Source organism: Brachypodium distachyon, chromosome 3 (assembly GCF_000005505.3).
Source record: "Brachypodium distachyon strain Bd21 chromosome 3, Brachypodium_distachyon_v3.0, whole genome shotgun sequence".
In the NCBI taxonomy this organism is placed as follows: domain Eukaryota; kingdom Viridiplantae; phylum Streptophyta; class Magnoliopsida; order Poales; family Poaceae; genus Brachypodium; species Brachypodium distachyon.
The window spans coordinates 15,673,208-15,692,006 of record NC_016133.3 but is presented as its reverse complement, the minus strand read 5'-3'; the positions used below and the strand labels follow the sequence as shown (position 1 = coordinate 15,692,006).

Genomic DNA, 18,799 nt, shown 5'->3' with positions numbered 1-18,799 from the left:
TTGTTGGTTTGGCAGCTCCATCATCAGCGGCAGGGGATGATTGTCTGGTGGGGCACGAGGTGTTGCCTGGCCTGCAAAACTTGACACTAAACCGAATTCTCAAGATCATATAGACAACGGCATTAATGGCCGAGTAATTAATATCCAGCAAAACAATCCAAATATAGTAGTACTACCAAACAACCCCAGCTGATCAGCCTCTGACCAGGCATGCAGTTTTAATTTCCCAGGCTAGTACCCAGGGCAGGCCTCGAAACACTACCCAACAATCCAGTATATAAATTGCCACGCCGGGCACGTACCCAGGCAGCCGAATTCTGGATTCTGAATTCTAAATCGCAGCAAAGCCTGAGGTTCCTTCGCCGTGAAGGAAGAAAGAAGAGAAGAAGGGGATCCCCGGCCATGGCGAGGGTAGTGTTCCCCAAGAAGGGGCTGGGACACGAGGCGGCCGTTGGGTCGCTTACGCCCAGCGGCCAGCGGGAGTACAAGCTCCGCGGCAAGCGCAACGAGGGCAAATGCCCTGTTTACGCCATTGGGTTCAACTTCCTCGACGCCCGCTACCACAACGTCTTCGCCACCTGCGGCGGCAACCGGGTAAAGCGTAACATAATCTGTCCCGATTCATTCATCCGCGTAATTAGCTTTGTTTTCCCGTTAGTCTGCGCGCTTGCACTTGTCAGTTGTCAGCCATTTTATTTTTTTCCTTAGTGGACTAGCGTTTTGCCCGTGCGTTGCCGCGGATCGATACACTTGTGTTTCAGCAATTGTTCGCGTACTTTGAGAGGGGCGGCATATCCTGTGAATCCGCTCCCATGCGGTGTATACCCGTGCATCCCAAGCATCACTGCCCGTCGATCTGGATCAAGCCTCTTGGATCCGAAGCGTGGCAATTTTACAAAATACCGTCCGCGGCCTTCGTTCAGGCTTCTTTGTTTGACAAAACCAAATCTCCGTCGATCCCTCTAAGATACCGCTAGATGATCCCCAGATCGGCGGCCATCAACAACGGCGACAACCAGAGCGCCTGAGACATCCTGAAGCGGAAGACCACATCCAGTTCTTATGCACTGCAAGCAACCACTGGCTAGAGCTCAGATCGGAACTGACTAGAACTCGTTTCCTGCACTGCAAGCAACCACTCCAAACAAGCCGTTGTCCCCACCCGTGCCAGGTCTACTGGTGTTGCGCCGCCGGCGAGCCCACGCTACAGCCATGGATGAGCGTGATTCGCTACTCCATCTCTGCCACGTCGTCCTCCCCGGTGGAGGAGACGACGACATCCCAACATAGCACCTCCGCGCGGCCCACCAACTACAACGACACCATCCCTCAACAGTCCACATCACCTTTGCGCGCCCCGCTAGCTCTGACGATGCCGATGACCCAACAGAGGCGGCGCGACCCAGGAGGATCAATCTACCTATTTATGGCAGCAGTTGATGGCCGGCTTGCAGATCGTTGGAGCCGCGAGGAATCGTGGAGGAATTGGGGATTTGGGGGGAATTGGATTTGGGATGTGTCTTACATGAGGTTGTTTTTGGCAAATAGACTGACTAATGGAGGCTACGGGTGGTATTTTGTAAAATTACCATGTTTTAGATTACAGGCGTCAGATATACGTCGCTGGGTTAGGACGTTTTGTCACCCTTTAAGAGATAGTTTTGGCAGGTGCATTGCTATGGACAATGAACTCTCTCCGTTCCATAATTCTTGTCGAAATATTACATGTATCTAGACGTTTTTTAGAAACAGATGCATCTATTTTTGAGACAAGAATTATGGAACGGAAGGAGTACAACACAATATGGATTTTACAAGATCATCAAGACAGAATAGGAATTTCTTCTATGACAAGTGGGGCCCACGGTTCAGAAGTCTAACGGTTTGGCTCAGGCCCGAACGAAGGAAGGAGGGTGGCCTTTATGTTTTTGGGGAGGTAGTGGGCGTTGTTGGGTGGCCCAGGTAGGAGAGCACGGGAGCAGAAGGTTCCTCCCGTTCGGGAGAAACAGTGGCGGCGGCTGCTCTGCTGCCTGTTGCTCGCCGGCCAGCGGCGACGGTGATGGCAGATGTGCACGAGAGAGGGAGCAGGAAGGAGGAGGCTCTTTGGGGGCTCGATAGGGAGTCTGCGGTGCGGGGAGAAGTCGAGGCGGCGGATGGCGGCCACGCGCCGGAGTTGGAGAAGACGCGGGCTCGGTGGAGCTGCGGGGCACGGCGCGGCGCGCCGGCATTCCGAGGCGGACTGACGCGTCGTTGAAGAGCTCAAGAAGGAGCGGCGCGGAAGCTTCGGGGAGACAGGTGGCTTTCTTTTCGTGCGCGGAATACCTTGCCTACGACGTTTTCCCATCCGATTCTTGTACGACGCTGTGATCGGGATAACGGCCGTGCGGGGATGTGAACTAACGCGGTGGCAGACGGGGCTTGACGACGGACGGAAAAAAGTTGGAAACCCTAAGTATTTTTTTTTAGATAATAGGTAAACATAACGATAAAGATCTTGCAGGTCACAACCTATCGCGGCCTCCCCGATGGTAAGCTGGCTGTTCTGGAGGCGTACGTTGATGAAGACGTAAGCTCCCTTACAATCTCCAGTACTGTCTTTGTGTTCAATTTTCTTATGATGTTTGGTTATGTAATTTTGCTGATGCCGGTGAGGTCTGCATTATTTCCCAGAAGGAGGAGTCCTACTACACTTTAAGCTGGGCAGCAGATCTTGATGGCACACCGCTATTAGTTGCAGCAGGAATGAATGGGATCATTAGAATCATCAACTGTGCCACCGAGAAAATATCTAAGGTCCAATAGTGCCAGATTTTATATTTAATTTTTTATTTTTGTGCACGTGAACCATGTTTCGTTGGAATTTCTCCATGATTGAGAGTAGCTTAGTTAATTCCCTAATAATAATCACAGAACTACTTATTTGATAAATATTGTTTTCTCTGTGTTATCCATTTTACAAGGTTATTTAGAAGTTTCATGCTATGTGTCTGTTCTATTTTTACCACTGCCAAACTGTATTTGTTTTCCACAAAGATGTTATATAGCTGGTAGATGTTGAATACTTCAGTATGTACGTCTAGGATGCATGGTGAAAATATCTAGAACCTAGTAGATATATTTTTGTCAGATACTATACTCTTGACATTGGAGTTGTCAATGATTCATTATCCTAAACTAAGGATTAAATATGTGGTTTGAGTTTCTTACGTACGTCTGCTTACAAAATTTTGCAGAGTTTGGTTGGCCATGGTAATTCAATAAATGAGATAAGAACTCAACCACTTAAGCCTTCACTCATCATTACTGCAAGCAAGGTTAGTAGATAATCTATTGTGAAGCTGGAGATACCTTAGTTTTTATTCTCTGATAAAGTTCATATGACATTGCATAGGATGAGTCTGCTAGGCTATGGAATATCCACACAGGGATTTGCATCTTGATCTTTGCTGGAGAAGCAGCTCACCTGCATGAAGTACTGAGTGTGGTAAGTTGCTTCTGTCTCCTAGTGTGACATTTTCTGTAACCATTACTCACATGATGTTATATATATAGCTGTTGTATAATGTTACCTTTTGCGACCGAATCAAATTAATAATTACTATTATACTTTGGCTGCAGGACTTCCACCCTTATGATATCCACCGTATTGCTACTTGTGGCATGGATAACACCGTTAAAATCTGGTCAATGAAAGGTCTGTGAACCATTACAATGTAGCTTACTGTTTACATTTGCGTATTTGCTTATCACTGACACAGTTTGTGAGTGTTCTCATAGAATTTTGGCCATATGTTGACAAATCCTTTACATGGACTGACCTTCCATCAAAATTTCCTACAAAATATGTCCAATTTCCGGTATGTTAAGTACCATTTGTGTTTGAATCTGTTTTTATTGCCCAACATTAGTATTTCACAACCCTCGCAAAGTCTGACCAATTGGTTTATCCTTTCAGCTCATTACTGCCGTAGTGCATACTAACTACGTTGACTGTACTAGGTGGCTTGGTGACTTCATCCTGTCAAAGGTAAATTTCTCATTCTTTAAAAGATACTAGTTTTATGGGAATACAAATGTTGGGATTAATGCATTAATGCTGGTGTGAAATTTTCTGCATCAATATATATCTCTCATACCATGCAGTATCTATTTTCGTTTCAGTTACCACCATTTCTTTTTGCGGGTAAATAAAACCTTCATTAATCATTAGGACAATTACAATCATGACTAAGAAATCAGGTTTTTCACCCAGCCAGCAAACAGTGCGGCCTTGAGTTGTAGCAACATTAGCTAGACAGCGACTAACACAGTTTTGGTCACGAGAACATTTTTGAAAGTTGACGCCAAGAAGTTGTCGACTAAGCTGTCGGACAGAAGTGATACGATTCCTGTACAAGGACAGATTGGTGCTTCCAGGATCAAAGAGGCTTAGTGCCTCGCTCGAGTCACATTCAACCGTGAAGGGGAGATCTGACCATTGTAGAGCCAGTCGAATACCCACCTCGCAGGCCAGGATTTCAGCGTCCAACACGTTGTGGCAGTTTCTAACACTCTGACAAGCGAGCATGACCAGCTCTCCTAAAGAATCGCGAAGAGCCACACCAACACCAGCAGTTCCATCCTCGTAGCCGAAGGAGCCGTCTACATTGAGCTTCAATAAGCCAGCTTCCGGTGGGTTCCAGTAGAGTTTGGCGGTAGGCATGGGCTTACAGATTGCGCCCCTGGTAGACAGGAAGCCAGAGACGTTGACGACCTGTTTCCCTTTGTTATCACAACGTTTGGATGCTGCTTGATAAGTAACAAGGTCTCAATGTAGCTGTTCAGATATCGTCTTTAGACTTCAATTGGGGGTGCCGGTTTGTCATGTGTTAGCTCGTTATGAACGTGCCAAATACGCCATAAGGTCATGAGGATCACCACACGTAGCTCCTTCGTAAACTGCTCCAGTACCTGAAGGATCCGTTCTCTTGAGTTCGCAAAGCTCTCAAGGTCAGGCAATCCCCAGTCGGATCTCATTTCCTTCCACAGCCTACGAGCATGTGGGCACTTGATCAGGGCATGATAGGAATCTTCGAAATCAGCCCCACAGATAGGGCAATAGTGAGGGGTCCTGATGTTTCTATGGAGGAGATTGACCTGAGTAGACAGGGCATTGTGGGCAACCTTCCACGCTAAAATTCGGACCTTTTTAGGAACTGGGGTTTTCCAGATAAAATTCCACACGGTTCTGCGCCATCTGGTTGAATACTCAAGGCCCCAACTGACATTGCATTCATGTGTTCCTTCGGTGCAAGTTAGTAGGCACTCTTCCTTCAGTGCAAGTTAGTAGGCACTCTTAACAGAGAAGGTGCCCTTCTTATCCGGGTGCCATGCCAGGGTGTCCTGGTCGTTCTGAGTGGATGGGTTAATCTTCAAAATCTCATCTACGTCAATTGGAAGGAAGTATTGTGTCACCAAGTCGACATTCCTGATCTGTGCTGCCTTGTTATCACCTGTTATCCCAAATGCTAATTTTTGTACTCCTGATCTGTGCTGCCTTGTTCTTGCAGAGTGTAGACAATGAAATAGTGCTGTGGGAGCCAAAAACAAAAGACGACCAAAATCCCGGCGAGGTGGGATAATTTAACTTCTACAGAATTATAGAGCTTAGCACATTAATTATGCAGTGCATTGTACCATATGACATGCCTTGCTCTCAAGCAATACGATTCCCTTTTCATATGCAGGGTAGCATTGATGTCCTTCAGAAGTACCCTGTGCCAGCGTGTGACATTTGGTTTATGAAATTCTCATTTGATTTTCACTTCAATCAATTAGCAATAGGTAACAGTTTCTACTAACACTGTTTTCTGATGAATAGTTTCTGTATGGAGTTACCGTTATTTTATATATTACATACAACACAAGTTTCTGAAGATGGCCGCTTCGAGGCATGGCCACAGCTGCTGCGGCTGTATTTTCTTTAACGCAAAAATGGTTTGCCGCGAACCACTCATTTACGTAGACCTGGCTTATTTAGATGATTTTTAAAAATTAGAATTCTCAGAGTTAATTATTTGTTTGTTTGAACAGGCAACCGTGAAGGCAAAATCTATGTGTGGGAAGTACAAGCGAGTCCACCTGTTCTAATAACTCGGTAAGTAACCTCAACAAGTTCAGCTATTCTCGATCATCCCCTTCATGTGGCGGCGGTGGTAGCCACTAACTCTTCTGCTTCTGCATCTGAACACTCTCATAATTTCCAGGCTGAGTAATCCCCAATGCAAATCACCAATAAGGCAGACTGCGGTGTCATTTGATGGAAGGTATACCACATTCCGTTTTCCATGACCCAGAACATCTGCTCTACAATGTTTTTAATCCTTTATTCTGATGGACATAGCATGTGTGTAGTAATGTGGAAGGACCTGTCTTGCTTTCTTGAATCTGTTTTTTCTTCTTGTGTGTATAAGAATCATGACACGTTCTTTGTGTCCTTCTCCAGCATGATCCTTGCCTGCTGCGAGGATGGAAACATATACCGCTGGGACGAAGTGGATCAACCAGCCGCGGAAAGTTGAACAACCGAAAACCGTTGTTCGGTGTGCCCACCTGTGCCAATGCCAACCAGTTTAAAGCCTGATATGACAATTTCGTTTTTCCGATTTGCACGAAATGGCAAACTGATTGGGGTGGTGCCAGATGCTAGAGTCTATGGTGGAACTGAATGTTTTAAGTTCGGATGTTGATTAGTTGGATGTTTGCTCTGTTATGTAGGGCCTGTTTGCTTTCTGCCCAGGCTCACCACGCCAAACCGTGGGCGAGCGATTCTGTCGCCGCTGTTTTGCCCGCGCGTGGGCGCAAATCATAACTGACGCGGGCGTTTTTCCATAAAAGCAACGCGGGCTCGTCAACTTTCTGGTGCTGAAGCAAACGCCTGCCCTCGAAGCGTCGGCACGCCAACTTTTGGCAGGGCGCAAGTCGGCCGCAAAGCAAACAGGCCCGTAGTGCCAGTGCAGTTCTCAAGCTGGAACTAAACTTAATCCATGTTGCTACCTTTGAAACCTTTCATGAGTTTGGTCTGTGTCTTCATTAATCCTCTGACATCACTGAAGCTAGCAGGTCACGTGGAAGCGAGTAACATGCCTGAAAACGACTTATCCATGCTGTCAATTTTACATTGAAAGGAAAAGGTCAACCTTCTGTTGCACCATGTCCAGTTCCCTCTCAGACTCACGCATATTATTCATGTGATCATGTCATTCACGTCCTCTTTGCAATTTGCCACACGAGAATGGTTTTCCCCCATCCTACTTTCATTACTTCTACAGATTAAAGACCCTTCCGGTATCTTTGAACTGTAGATTTTTGTACATTTCCCATAAGCCTCGTCAAAATACAGCATATAGCGTCACTTGCATTGTTGTTTTGCACTCCTTTATAAAACCGGCCTTTCTGTTGAACATCCTAAATGCGATAATTTGTTTGTGAGTAGTCGATCGTCACATGTTCATACTTTCTCCTTCCAAAATATAGCGCGTGTCACTTTGTTGATCGCCAAACTCCATATAGTTTGACCAAACGTATAGCAAAACATATCCAGTTAATTTGGGACGGAGGGTGTATAAAACATCAAATCAAGATACATGAAAATATATTTTACAATGGATTTAATGAATTTGATTTGGAACCGCAGATGCTGCTATTTCTTGTTATATGGAGTATAAGGTTAGTCAAACTTTAAAACTTTGGGCAGTCAACAAAAGTCTTACATTTTAGAATAGAGGGAGTACGTAGTTACCGATCTCCAAATGAAAAACCGTCATCCTGCATGATTGTGGTTGGGTGCACTTTTTAAATATCCCATTTGTACCATGTTTATGTAATTACGTTCACTGCACTGCACTCTCTTTCCAAGTAAGTTAATTTCTGTACTTCGGATATTCATCGGTATTTTATCAATTTTCAATTTACCAACTAGATTCTTATTTGGCCATCCTGAGCGTTTGACATATATTTTCAATTTGTTCCAATATTATCAAGATTAAATATGTAAATATATATTCTTTAAACGATGGTATATATTATGTCCCAAAAAAAACCTGAAAATTCAAAAGGTAGAAATAAAAGTGAGTCAGCCCAAGCCCAAATCTAGATGCCGATAGTGACTAGTGAGCGAGTACTATGGCGAGGCATGGCTGGGTAAGACCAAAGGAAGATTTCGTGAAATTGAATGTTGATGCTGCTTTTAATGTTGATTCTGGTGATGGAGGGTCGGGTCCTATTGTCCGTGATGATAACGGCTTCTTTATTGCGGATTCTAATTGCAAGTTCGCATATGTCGAAGATGCTGTTACGGCTGAAGCTCTTGTCCTTCGGGATGGCCTGAATCTTGCACAGTTGGCGGGGTGTCACCGGCTGGTGGTAAATTCGGATTGCATGGAGGTTATTGACACGATGATTCGTGGCGGTTTTAACCTTAGCCTGACTGTGACAATTTATGCTGATTGTTTTTTAGCTTGTTTTAATTTTGTTGAAGTTGTGTTTGAGCATTGTTGGATGGGTTCTTTTTGGCTAATGTTTGGCATACTCCAGATTTTATCTTGGATGTAATCACAAACCATATAAGCGATATAAGCTTATTTCCTGATTAACAAAACCTCCATTTCCCCTAAAGACAAAACCTCCAAGGCTCACGCGATGCCTTCGTCGTCGTCCTCCTCTCGCCGCCGCTGCCGCCAAGGCCGCAACAAGCCTCCGTCCTTGGCGCCACAATCGGAGGAGGTCGCGAGGGATGAGCTTGATGTGCCCTTGGACCCGCCGTCGGCCGTACACCACTACATCCACCCCGCCCAGCGCCCTGATGTCCCAAACCCTAGCCCTCCCGAGCCCCAGCCCACCGCTCCATGATCTCCTCCTCCTCTGGCCGGCGTCGCGGCCGCAGTGGCCGCAAGGAGCCAGCGCCTGCGACAGTGGAAGCGCCCGAGACAGTGGAGGCGCCAGCGACAGAGGAGGCGCGGGACTGGGCGGAGCTGCCGCTGGACATCCTCACGGCTCTCCTCCACAAGCTCGACCACATCGAGATCCTGATGGGCGCGGGGCAGGTGTGCCGCTCCTGGCGCGCCGCCGCGCGCGACGTGCCCGAGCTCTGGCGCCGCATCGACATGCGCGGCCACCCGGACCTGGAGCACCAGCTCAACCTCTACGGGATGGCGCAGGTTGCCGTCCGCCGCAGCGCCGGCCAGTGCGAGGTGTTCTGGGGCGAGTAAGCCGCCGACGAGGATCTGCTTCACTTCCTTGGCGACCGGTGAGCTGCCCCTCCCCGCGGCCGATCCTAGGGCTTCTGGTTGGCTCTAATTCTGATTTGTTTGGCAAAATTGGTTGGCTCTAATTGATTTGGTCGATTAGTCAAAAGGTTTAAAGTGATGGTCTGGATTTGGGCCGATGTATGTGTTGCTTCCGTTCAGTGGGTTTGCCAGATCATGAAACCAATATCGTAAGAAGCTTAGTCTAATTTTGTGTGTCATACTTCTAATCATACTCTAGTTTGGATAGTATTTCTCGTGGTGACAAGTTTCAGCTGCTCTGCTGCTGAGTTGTTAAGATATACCAACATAGAAAAGGTGTCCAATACTGTCATTTATATGATGTTTTGGGCGAATTACATTTCTTCTTGCCGCACCATCAAATGTTTTAAGTAAGAGTTACTACTACAACTTATAGTACTGATTACAGCCATGGTTAGATTCTGGTAAGAGGAGTAATTCCTCCGCACTTCTTTGTGTTAAAACTGAAAGGTGACAAACAAAGTGCACAAGCGTGAACACTTCCGCAATTGCTTGAAGCTTTCATATTGACATTTCTGTGATTACTTTCCTGACAATGTTGTGAATCCTGAAGGAAGGTAAGTTCAAGGTTTAATGCCTTACTTGGCTGATTCCTCTTACCTTAGCATTTAGCTAAGCTCTGGGGCGTGTGCTGCTGAAATTACGTTTATTAACGACTTATGGATTGCTATGCAATGAATGATATCATGGCAGTTAACATAATAACTGTAACTGTTTAAGACAAAGGAACATGCTTATCTGATTCAAAAGCTTTTCGTCCATTAGAAGCATTACCATTTAGAGCAATGGAACTGGACAAATTTGCTACTCCCTCCGTTCCATAATTCTTGTCGCTATTTTAGTTCAACTTTGAACTAAAACAGCGACAAGAATTATGGAACGGAGGGAATAGTTGTTATTGATGCTTCCGTTGAAACCTATAAATGCATTTCTCCAGGCAAGTCAGCCAAGATAATTATGACCATCAGTTGAATGTTCCTCTTCCGAAAATAAAGTAATACAATGAAGGGATCTATGCCTGTAAACACGAATGATGGACCTCGCACGCCAATTCCAGTTATCTGTAAATACTGTGATTTAGGACTCTGAAGTTTAATCAAAACAAGAATGTATGCTAGTTATATTTTATACAGGATGCTTTTGCCTTTCTTTTAGGAATGATTATTAATACCCAAGTACTATCTTTGCAGGGCACCATCTCTGAAGAGTCTTCGCCTCATCGCCTGTTACAATATCGTTGAAGGATTTGCAGAGGCAATAAAGAAGTTCCCTCTGCTTGAGGAGCTTGAGCTTTCACTATGTCCAAATGTAGGTGACAATCACGTGTTTGAGGTTGTTGGCATGGCATGTCCGCAGCTGAGGCACTTCAGACTGAACAGGCGATGCTTCCTGAATTTTGAAGAAAGTGAGGATGACGATGTGTTCAACAAGGATGAGGAAGCCCAGGGAATTGCAACTATGCATGAGCTACGTTCTCTGCAGCTTTTTGCCAATGATCTCACCAATGCTGGACTGACAGAGATCCTTGACAACTGTCCCCACCTGGAGTCACTCGACATCCGCCATTGCTTCAACATTACCATGGATGCCGTGCTGCTAGCGAAGTGTAGCAGGATCAAGGCACTGAAGCTTCCCTATGATTCAACGGATGACTATGACTATGACTGTGAGGTTCAGTCCCCTATCCTCCCGCATGATTTAGGCATCCAGTCCGACAGTGATGATTGCTTTTATGGTGGGCCGGACTACATTCTGGACTCGGATGAGTATGATGATTACTGTGATCCTCATCGCTACCTTGATGGCGTCTACCTTGGGAGGCGAGTTACTATGATGGATCTGTTCGATGACGACTACTGACTGATGGCGTCTACCTCGGTGGTTTCTATGTTGGCGTATGATGAAAATGGTGTGGGGGAACTTTATTCAAACTGAGGCCATGTGCGAACTAAACTACGCGTTTGCTATTTTTGCCAGTTGCCTAAAATTTTCAAGTCTGGGGCACCTATAGCTACGCACTACTGACTCTAAAATTACACGGTACACTCTGGGGAAACGAGGGTTACTAGAAGCAATTCTATTTGCTCACAATCACAAGAAATTTGTCTGTTGATCTAAAGAAATGCGACCGAGACAATTTGATGGAGGAACTCATCACCAGGGTAATACAGGTGACACTGTTCGTCAATGATCTCAATTGAGGTGCAGGACCCGACCTACGGCGATCTGTATCTGTCCATCGTTTTCACAAACAGGACATGTCATTATGTTCCTCATTTCTCTCTGGTTGTCTCTATCGCTAGAAATTGACGGCCATTTGTGCCATCTGTAATCGCCTGATCACTGTTTCTGAATTTCTTTCTGATGAACTTCAGAAATTGCGGCACAAACTTTCAACAAATCTTGGGCAGCTTCCAAAAGAATGGAGAGAAGTTCCAAGAAATCATGAATCCATTTCCAACAAATGTGAGCAAACATTCAAAAAAAAAATTGACAGTATTGGTAGACGAGATCTTAAGCTTTCTAGGCAAAATTGAAACAGGGAAGTAGCATCATGATTCAGATAGACGTGCACGATGAAGACGCGCAAAAGTGCAATGGCGGCAACAATCATATTTGTCTGCAAATTCCTGATCAAGTTTGGAGGCTTCAAACTTGGGAAGCCAGAGCTCTTTGATCGTGCGCAGCCACCTCTCGCCGCGTCTTTTGCCGATCGGGCAGCAAGTCATCCCGCAGCCGCCGACGTCGAGCGTCCGGAGCCGCGGGCAGTGGTCGACGAGAGCCTGCAGACGGGCCCGTAGAACCGGCCGCTCGAGACCACGAACTTCTCCAGCAGCGGGAGCTTCTTGATCACCCCATCGACGAACTGTTGCTGATCCGTAGTGAACCAGTCCATCGTCGAGAACCAGGACGTAATTTCGAGGCTCCTCAGCGACGGCGCTCTGCACGCACGGAAGGATAAGGAATCACGGTACAGCGATCAGATCAGTTCATTACGACGGAGATAAATTAATTTTGGGTTGATTCGTACTTGTCGGCGAGGTAGAGGAGGAAATCGAAGTCGACGCGGCCGCGGAAGGACTCGCACCGGCTGGCGCTGCGGTCCACGGCGGCGCAAGCCATCGGCAGCCACCCCATCGCCGCCCACGGCCACGCAGGAGGAGCGTCTTCGTTGGCGGCGGCGAGGTCGATGTGGCGCCACAGCAGGGGCTCGTCGGTGGCTACCTGCCGCCACGACGAGCAAGCGAGACCGGCTCCGCGGAGGATGTCGGGCTGCGGGAGCTGTCTGAGGATGATGTACATGATGTCGGAAGGCAGCGCCTACCAGTCCCTCCACTCCGGCCGCGAAGGACGGTGATATTTGCGGCGGCGGGAGGACGAGGACATTTGTCACATCTGTTGGAAACAGAGGTCTACGAAGAGAGGTAGGTATTTAGGAGAAAGGGTCCTGTTCACTCACGAAGGAAATAATTCCGGAAAGAACGTTTTGTTGGAAATTCCCAAGGATTGAGGGGAATGACAGATTTTCCTTCCCGTTTGCGCTTCCCTCGGTTGGATGGCCGTTTTCTCAGAATTGTACTTTTTGAAGCCCACTTGTTTTTTGATCAAGCTCAGATACACATTTGGATAGTCGTTTTAGTAAGAAATACTTCCTCCGTTCATTACTGATTGACGCCAGATGTTTTGCAAACAAACCCTTGTATATTTCCGAAATAAACCTCTAGTCCACGTAACGTGGGCTGCTGGTTTATTTCGTAAATTTACAAGGGTTTCTTTGCAAAACAGCCGGCGTCAATTAATTAGGAACAGAGAGAGTAAAAAACAATGTTTCAGCCCTCAAAGAATCCAGCGGCATGGCCGGCAACAGCGACAAAGGCATCCAATGGATTGGAGCGGCGGTGAAAGCGGCGATGATGACAACGACGACAGAGCTGGTTGTGCCATGTTACCTAGTTTTTTTCCCAAACACTGCATTGGGGTTTTAGGATTCACCGGTAATTTTGGTACTACGTGCCAACATTCTCCCAAGGTGTACGACGAATTTGACATATCTCCGAATGCTAAGCCTTTGTTTGGCTCACATCAAAACCAGGGATATTGAGAGGACCGCCTCAATTTAGACAGGGATGGAATTAAAACCAACAAGGGTTAAACGAGACCTAAGTTCCGAGTGGTTTCGGGCCTTGTTCGCCCCCCCTCCCCCCACCCCACGCCCCAGCCTAATGTGGATGTTGCGTTAGAGCATGTGCTAATAAAAAATAAATCACTTTTTAACACTAATGCTTGTGTTCTATAGGACACGTGCTTAATTAGGCATTTATAGTATATAAAAATAAGCGTTGGTGCTTGAGAATAAACATGTTTAATTTTGTAAGCACCACCTTAACTCGGTATTCGAAATCACTATGCGTACGGCACTTCCGCCTCCGAACTTGGTACGACACAACGATGGATGGCTGTAGCTAGCCCATCTGATGCAATGGACGGCTTGTACTGATTGTCCTATGAAAATCATACGCATGTGTCGTACCTGTAGCAGTGTTGCTAAGTATTTTGCACTTTACATGCTAGGAGTCAATTTTAGAATAGAGAAGAGATCATTGTGGGTGCAAAATGTGATCCAGAGTGCGACAAAATTAAAATGTGGTTCAAAAAGTGTAATTTAGGTCGAAAATTATTATTTTCTTTGGATCAGAAGGTATATTTGTTTACCTTCTATATTCCAAACAGACTAAAAGTCTGAAGTACAACATAAACCTGAACAAGCCAGGACAAAGTAGTGATGAAAAAGTAAAAAGAAATATGAAAAAAGAGAGCTTGTTTTTAAGGCCATCTCTCAGACAGTTGGTCAGCCCAGAGTAACAGTCGAAGCCTAGCCACCTTGTTCGTTCTCACACTCCACAAGCTAAGGGACTCAGCAATTTGTAGCTTGACCCCAGAAATCGGTAGATTGACATTGTCAAAGGTTCTGGCGTTGCGGTGCAGGTATACCATAATTGAGATGCACAACAGCTAGCAAAGAAGACGAACGAAAGGAGATCCCGCTTTGGTCTGATGCTAGAGAAATTAACACACCGTTCAACAATCGAAACAAATAAACTATGACAAAAATGATGAAAAACCAAATCAAACTAACCAAACCTGGAGACAAAACTAAACTAAAACCGGCCTGGAATTCAGCTTCATATCGATCTGCAGCTGCAACTGATCGATCAGCCTGCGTATTTACGAGCTCTTTTTTCCTCTTGCTTTCTCGCGAGGGCAAGTTTACGAGCTCTTCGCCTGCAGCCCAAGCAGCCACCCTGTCGGCGAGGTAGAGGAGGAAATCGGCGTCGGCGCGGCCGCGGAAGGACTCGCAGCGGCCAGCGCTGCGGCTTACGGCGGCGCGCGCCATCGCCTTCCACCACGCCGGAGCGGGTTCCCTCTCGTCCCCCTTGGCGGCGAGGTCGATGCGGCGCCAGAGCAGGGGCTCCTGGACGGTGGCCCGCCGCCAGGACGCGCACGCGAGCCCTGCGCTGCGGAGGATGTCGGCTTGCGGGACGCGGCTGAGGATCTCGCACAGGACGTCATGGGGCAGCGCCGCCCAGTTTCTCGACTCCGCCGGCGAAGGGGGATGTACTGCGTCGTTGCCGCGGCGGCGGGATGGCGAAGGATGGTCGGTTGTTGGGGCCTTCCTTTTCCTCTTGGACCTTATTCCCATCTTGATCTAGTTTCGTGATTAGCTCTTGATAATTGAGATACGGGACGGAAAAAAAGAAAGGCACCGATCGAGAAGACAATATACAGAGAGGCAGAGAACGAAACGCCGCCATCGCGCTCATATGGGCCACGGCCCATCACAGACTTTCAGTTACCAAAATTATACTCCCTCGAATTCTAAATTGTTGTCGAAATATTACATTCTTTTTAAAATAGATACATTCATATTTGTGCAAACTTGAGACATGAATTTAGAATCAGAGGAAGTATTTAATTAAATCATTTTTTAAGATTAAACCCGTGTATAAAACGTTCCTAATTTGTGGAACTTGTTTAGCAAACAGTGTCATTTTCCCTGAGTATGAACAACGGTGATTTCAAATGAATAAAGAGGTGCTTTACGTGTCAAAAAAAAAACTGATTAGACATCTTTTACTCAAATGTCCTTCTGCTTCCCTAGTATGATGGACTATTTTTTATTTCTTTTAGGTTCTTTTAATCTTCCATCCCCTACTAATATCTCGATTATGTTTGGAAATCGACTCGGGGGATTAAGGCATAAAATCTTTAACCATGCTTATTTGGTTGGCTTATCTATTGACTAATGTACATTGGTTTATAAATTTTACAGGCTTTTTCATCTCACCACGTACGTGTTGGATCCGAAATCAATGCCCATTTCAGCGATCGGAGCTGCAGGATTTCACAGTTGTTTGGTGCAACCGAATGGAGATAATAGTTTGGGGCTTGTTTACATAATTTGGTAGCCAATTCGTAATAGCTAGGTTATGCTTACATGACACTATTTTTGGTCAAAGAAGCTTTTTTTCCTTAAACTATATCGCGGATTCGAACAACATGTCTAGTAACCCGACATTAGAGTTGCACCAATTTGTGTTTTTACAGGTCACGTACGCACGATAACATTAATATTTTGTACGCAAAATTTACTCGTACGTATGTGTGTTATGGAATTATATATGCATGTTCATTACATTTTTGTACATTAGATTTACACTTCGAAACAGGTGATGAGGACAAAAATCCACCACAATAAATATAAACGTCCTGACCTTCAATAAAATTGTTTTTTTTGTTATACGGGGACGAAGGAGTCTAATGTGCGGATTGCAAATGGGGTCCCATATATATCCTTCTTCAATTCTAAGCCAATTTTCAAATAGTAAGTTAAATTTTAAGCAAAAGTTTGAAACTATCAAAATCATGTACTCGATCCGTCCTAAAATAAGTGACGTGAATTATATATGCATGTTTATTACATTTGTGTACATTAGATTAGATGGACACTTCTAAAAAGGCGAGGACAAAACTCCACAACAATATAAATGTCCTGACCTTCATTAAAATTGGTTTTTTGTTATATGGGGAAGGAGTGTAATGTGCGGAATTGCAAATGGGGTCCCACATGTATCCTTCTTCTTCTAAGCCAATTTTCAAATAGTAAGTTAAATTTTAAGCAAAAGTTTGAAACTACCAAAATTATGTACTCATTCTGTCCTAAAATAAGTACCGTGGATTTGTAAAAATAATAATAACTCAAACCGAAAACCAAATCCCTGGCGGTCGATCGCTAGTGGCGTTGATCCCTGGCAGGACGACGCCGGCACGCTATGACTCCGGATGCGAAGCGAACACCCCGGAGCGGCAGCCGGAGATCCTTGATCCTGCTCCCCGCCAGCCTAGCTCGTTCCATATATTCGGCCGGACCGAAGAAGTGGCAGCCGCTGGCGTCTAGCAGCTCGAGGCGCGGGCAGTGGTCCTCCTCCTCCAGGAGATCCAGCAACGAGGGCACATCGACGTTGCCTTCCGACAGCACGAGCCGCTCCAGCAGGCGGAGCTTCGCCATGGCCGCCACCAGCTTATCCCCCCCGAGGTGGCTCATCATGTCGAACCTGCTCGTCAAGTGGAGGCTCCGCAGCAATGGCGCCCTGGCAGGCAAAAAGGATTCAGAGTAATTTGCGGCCATGATGAGAGTCGAAATTTCGATCGATGTGTGCGTACCTGTCGGCGAGGTAGAGCAGGAAATAGCCGTCGGCGCGGCCGCGGAAGGATTCGCAGCGGCCGGCGCTGCGGTTCACGGCGGTGCGCGCCATCGCCTGCCATCCCTTCGGCGGCCCGTCAGCCTTGTCGTCGGCGAGGTCGATGCGCCGCCCGAAAAAGGGTTCGTGGACGGCTAACTGCCGCCACGCCGAGCATGCTAGCCCCGCGCCGCGGAGGATGTCGTGTTGCGGGAGCGGGCTGAGGATGAGCCAGAGGACGTCGTGGGGCAGCGCCGCCCAGTCCCTCCACTCCCCCTGCGCCGGGAGAAGATCATGAAAGTCGACGACCTTGCGGCGGCGGCGGCATGAGGGCGGATCAGCAGTTGCTCGGGATCTGGTTTTCCTCTTCGACCTTATTCCCATCTGGTATAATTTTTTTTAATCCTGTTTTGGTTTGTTTCTCCTAACAGATCTAAGATTACAAGTACAACGACGCAATGGCTTAGCGGCCAAACTGAAGATAGGGCGATGAAGATAAATAAGGAAAAAAGATAAACATTGGAGACGTGGCAGGCTAAGTGATGGAAAACGGAACATATCACAAAAGGCGGTCACCATCACTTGGGTTATTCCGTCTATATGACTCGTTTTAGCCAAATTGAAATTCACGTAGCAAGCGGTACAAACAAGCACCATCAGTTGAGATCTTTATAAGGAAGAATATATATGGTATAAATAATAGTACTACGTCCTTTCCAATTTATAATGTCTGAACGTGTTCCCAGGTCACCAATCTTTTATATCTAAGTAGGAAAAACCGACTATTTGATTTCTCTCAACATGCAAGCATGCTACATCATCACATCGTTAATGTGTTCACACATATTTAGTAAAAACTCCTATTTTTTGCACATGCATGCAAGTTATTTCACATCAAGTTTCTACAATACAATTTCATCATATGTTTTCAATTTTGGATAATCTTTCATTGTTAAACAATTTGACTCAGGTATGTTAGCTAAAAGTTTCCGCAACAACGTGCGGGACATCATCTAGTTTAACTAAGAAGATACTCTCTTTTTTTGGTGTATTTGGTTTCGTTAATTGCGGAAGAAGACATATTTTCTTTCCGCCTTGTAAACAAGGTGAACAAAATATTGATCTAAATGCACAACACTAGATAGTGATCAAAACTTGTTTCATGTTTGCATTAAGCATACGGCAACACCAAGCAATGTTTTAACTTGAATGTTGGTCTCCTCGTGTGCGGATTCTAGCGGCCACCTCCACGAAGTTGCGCACGTAATCTAGAGTTGACTTGGACGACGCATGGAGCCTATTGCTGTTACAATAGCCTAGGACTTGGTTTAGACTAATTGGTTATTTGGATTGGGCGAATTCAGCGGATCGATAATTGAAGACATCGCATAATCCGCAAAAATGCCGGATAATCCTCATCGTCGGATATTTGCAATACCATATCCACTACCACATCCGTTGGATATTCGGATGATCCGCATTCATGTCTGGCGATTCGGAGCGTAAAATATCGCATCGATTTACATTTCTACATGTTGCCTATATTCTTTACCCAAACACTCTGCACTGGGGTTTTATGATTCACCAGTAATTTTGGTTACACTCTAAAATTCTCCTAACGCATAGGAAGAAGTTTACGTACATATCTCTTAAGGCTTCATTTGGCTCACATCAAAACCGAAAGGGCGAAGGGCATGTATAATGGGATGACGTCAGCCTTTTCTTAATGATGCC

The 18,799-nt window shown here is 46.0% G+C and overlaps 4 protein-coding genes and 1 pseudogene across 5 annotated transcripts; 2 read left to right on the top strand and 3 right to left on the bottom strand.

Moving 5' to 3' along the window:
- Window positions 1-322: 322 nt before the first annotated feature.
- Window positions 323-7,198, top strand: LOC100843473 (polycomb group protein FIE2). The gene is made up of 13 exons (XM_003571455.4): window positions 323-594; window positions 2,501-2,566; window positions 2,671-2,793; window positions 3,234-3,314; window positions 3,392-3,484; window positions 3,619-3,694; window positions 3,778-3,857; window positions 3,956-4,027; window positions 5,550-5,612; window positions 5,727-5,823; window positions 6,073-6,136; window positions 6,246-6,305; window positions 6,485-7,198. Exons 1-13 carry the CDS (start codon window positions 403-405, stop codon window positions 6,558-6,560), a joined length of 1,143 nt encoding a protein of 380 aa, XP_003571503.1. The 5' UTR covers window positions 323-402; the 3' UTR covers window positions 6,561-7,198.
- Window positions 7,199-8,642: 1,444 nt separating this feature from the next.
- Window positions 8,643-11,523, top strand: LOC100843171 (annotated as a pseudogene).
- LOC106866302 lies at window positions 11,524-12,860 on the bottom strand. Its single transcript, XM_014900082.2, has 2 exons — window positions 12,358-12,860; window positions 11,524-12,268 (listed from the first exon to the last, which is right to left on the bottom strand). Exons 1-2 carry the CDS (start codon window positions 12,627-12,629, stop codon window positions 12,052-12,054), a joined length of 489 nt encoding a protein of 162 aa, XP_014755568.1. The 5' UTR covers window positions 12,630-12,860; the 3' UTR covers window positions 11,524-12,051.
- Window positions 12,861-13,988: 1,128 nt separating this feature from the next.
- LOC104584051 lies at window positions 13,989-15,149 on the bottom strand. 2 transcript variants are annotated; one of them, XM_014900081.2, is made up of 2 exons: window positions 14,469-15,149; window positions 13,989-14,384 (listed from the first exon to the last, which is right to left on the bottom strand). In XM_014900081.2, the coding sequence occupies exons 1-2, from the start codon at window positions 15,025-15,027 to the stop codon at window positions 14,287-14,289; spliced, it is 657 nt and encodes a 218-aa protein (XP_014755567.1). In that variant the 5' UTR covers window positions 15,028-15,149; the 3' UTR covers window positions 13,989-14,286. The 2 variants fall into 2 exon arrangements, with proteins under 2 accessions (XP_014755567.1, XP_024317773.1); XM_024462005.1 differs by having other exon boundaries at window positions 13,989-14,378.
- Window positions 15,150-15,917: 768 nt separating this feature from the next.
- LOC112271850 lies at window positions 15,918-17,184 on the bottom strand. Its single transcript, XM_024462045.1, has 2 exons — window positions 17,049-17,184; window positions 15,918-16,975 (listed from the first exon to the last, which is right to left on the bottom strand). Exons 1-2 carry the CDS (start codon window positions 17,138-17,140, stop codon window positions 16,618-16,620), a joined length of 450 nt encoding a protein of 149 aa, XP_024317813.1. The 5' UTR covers window positions 17,141-17,184; the 3' UTR covers window positions 15,918-16,617.
- Between the last annotated feature and the right edge of the window lie 1,615 nt (window positions 17,185-18,799).

Bases quoted from the DNA above. Each gene is read 5' to 3' on its own strand.
- LOC100843473 (XM_003571455.4), top strand. From the start codon at position 403: ATGGCGAGGGTAGTGTTCCCCAAGAAGGGGCTGGGACACGAGGCGGCC. The intron at 3,695-3,777 runs GTCTGTGAACCA...GTGTTCTCATAG, and splicing joins TAAAATCTGGTCAATGAAAG to AATTTTGGCCATATGTTGAC. The intron at 4,028-5,549 runs GTAAATTTCTCA...TTGTTCTTGCAG, and splicing joins GTGACTTCATCCTGTCAAAG to AGTGTAGACAATGAAATAGT.
- LOC106866302 (XM_014900082.2), bottom strand. From the start codon at position 12,629: ATGTACATCATCCTCAGACAGCTCCCGCAGCCCGACATCCTCCGCGGA. The intron at 12,269-12,357 runs GTACGAATCAAC...CCGTGCGTGCAG, and splicing joins CTCCTCTACCTCGCCGACAA to AGCGCCGTCGCTGAGGAGCC.
- LOC104584051 (XM_014900081.2), bottom strand. From the start codon at position 15,027: ATGGGAATAAGGTCCAAGAGGAAAAGGAAGGCCCCAACAACCGACCAT. The intron at 14,385-14,468 runs GTTTGGTTAGTT...TAATTTCTCTAG, and splicing joins TAGTTTAGTTTTGTCTCCAG to CATCAGACCAAAGCGGGATC.
- LOC112271850 (XM_024462045.1), bottom strand. From the start codon at position 17,140: ATGGCGCGCACCGCCGTGAACCGCAGCGCCGGCCGCTGCGAATCCTTC. The intron at 16,976-17,048 runs GTACGCACACAT...TTTGCCTGCCAG, and splicing joins CTGCTCTACCTCGCCGACAG to GGCGCCATTGCTGCGGAGCC.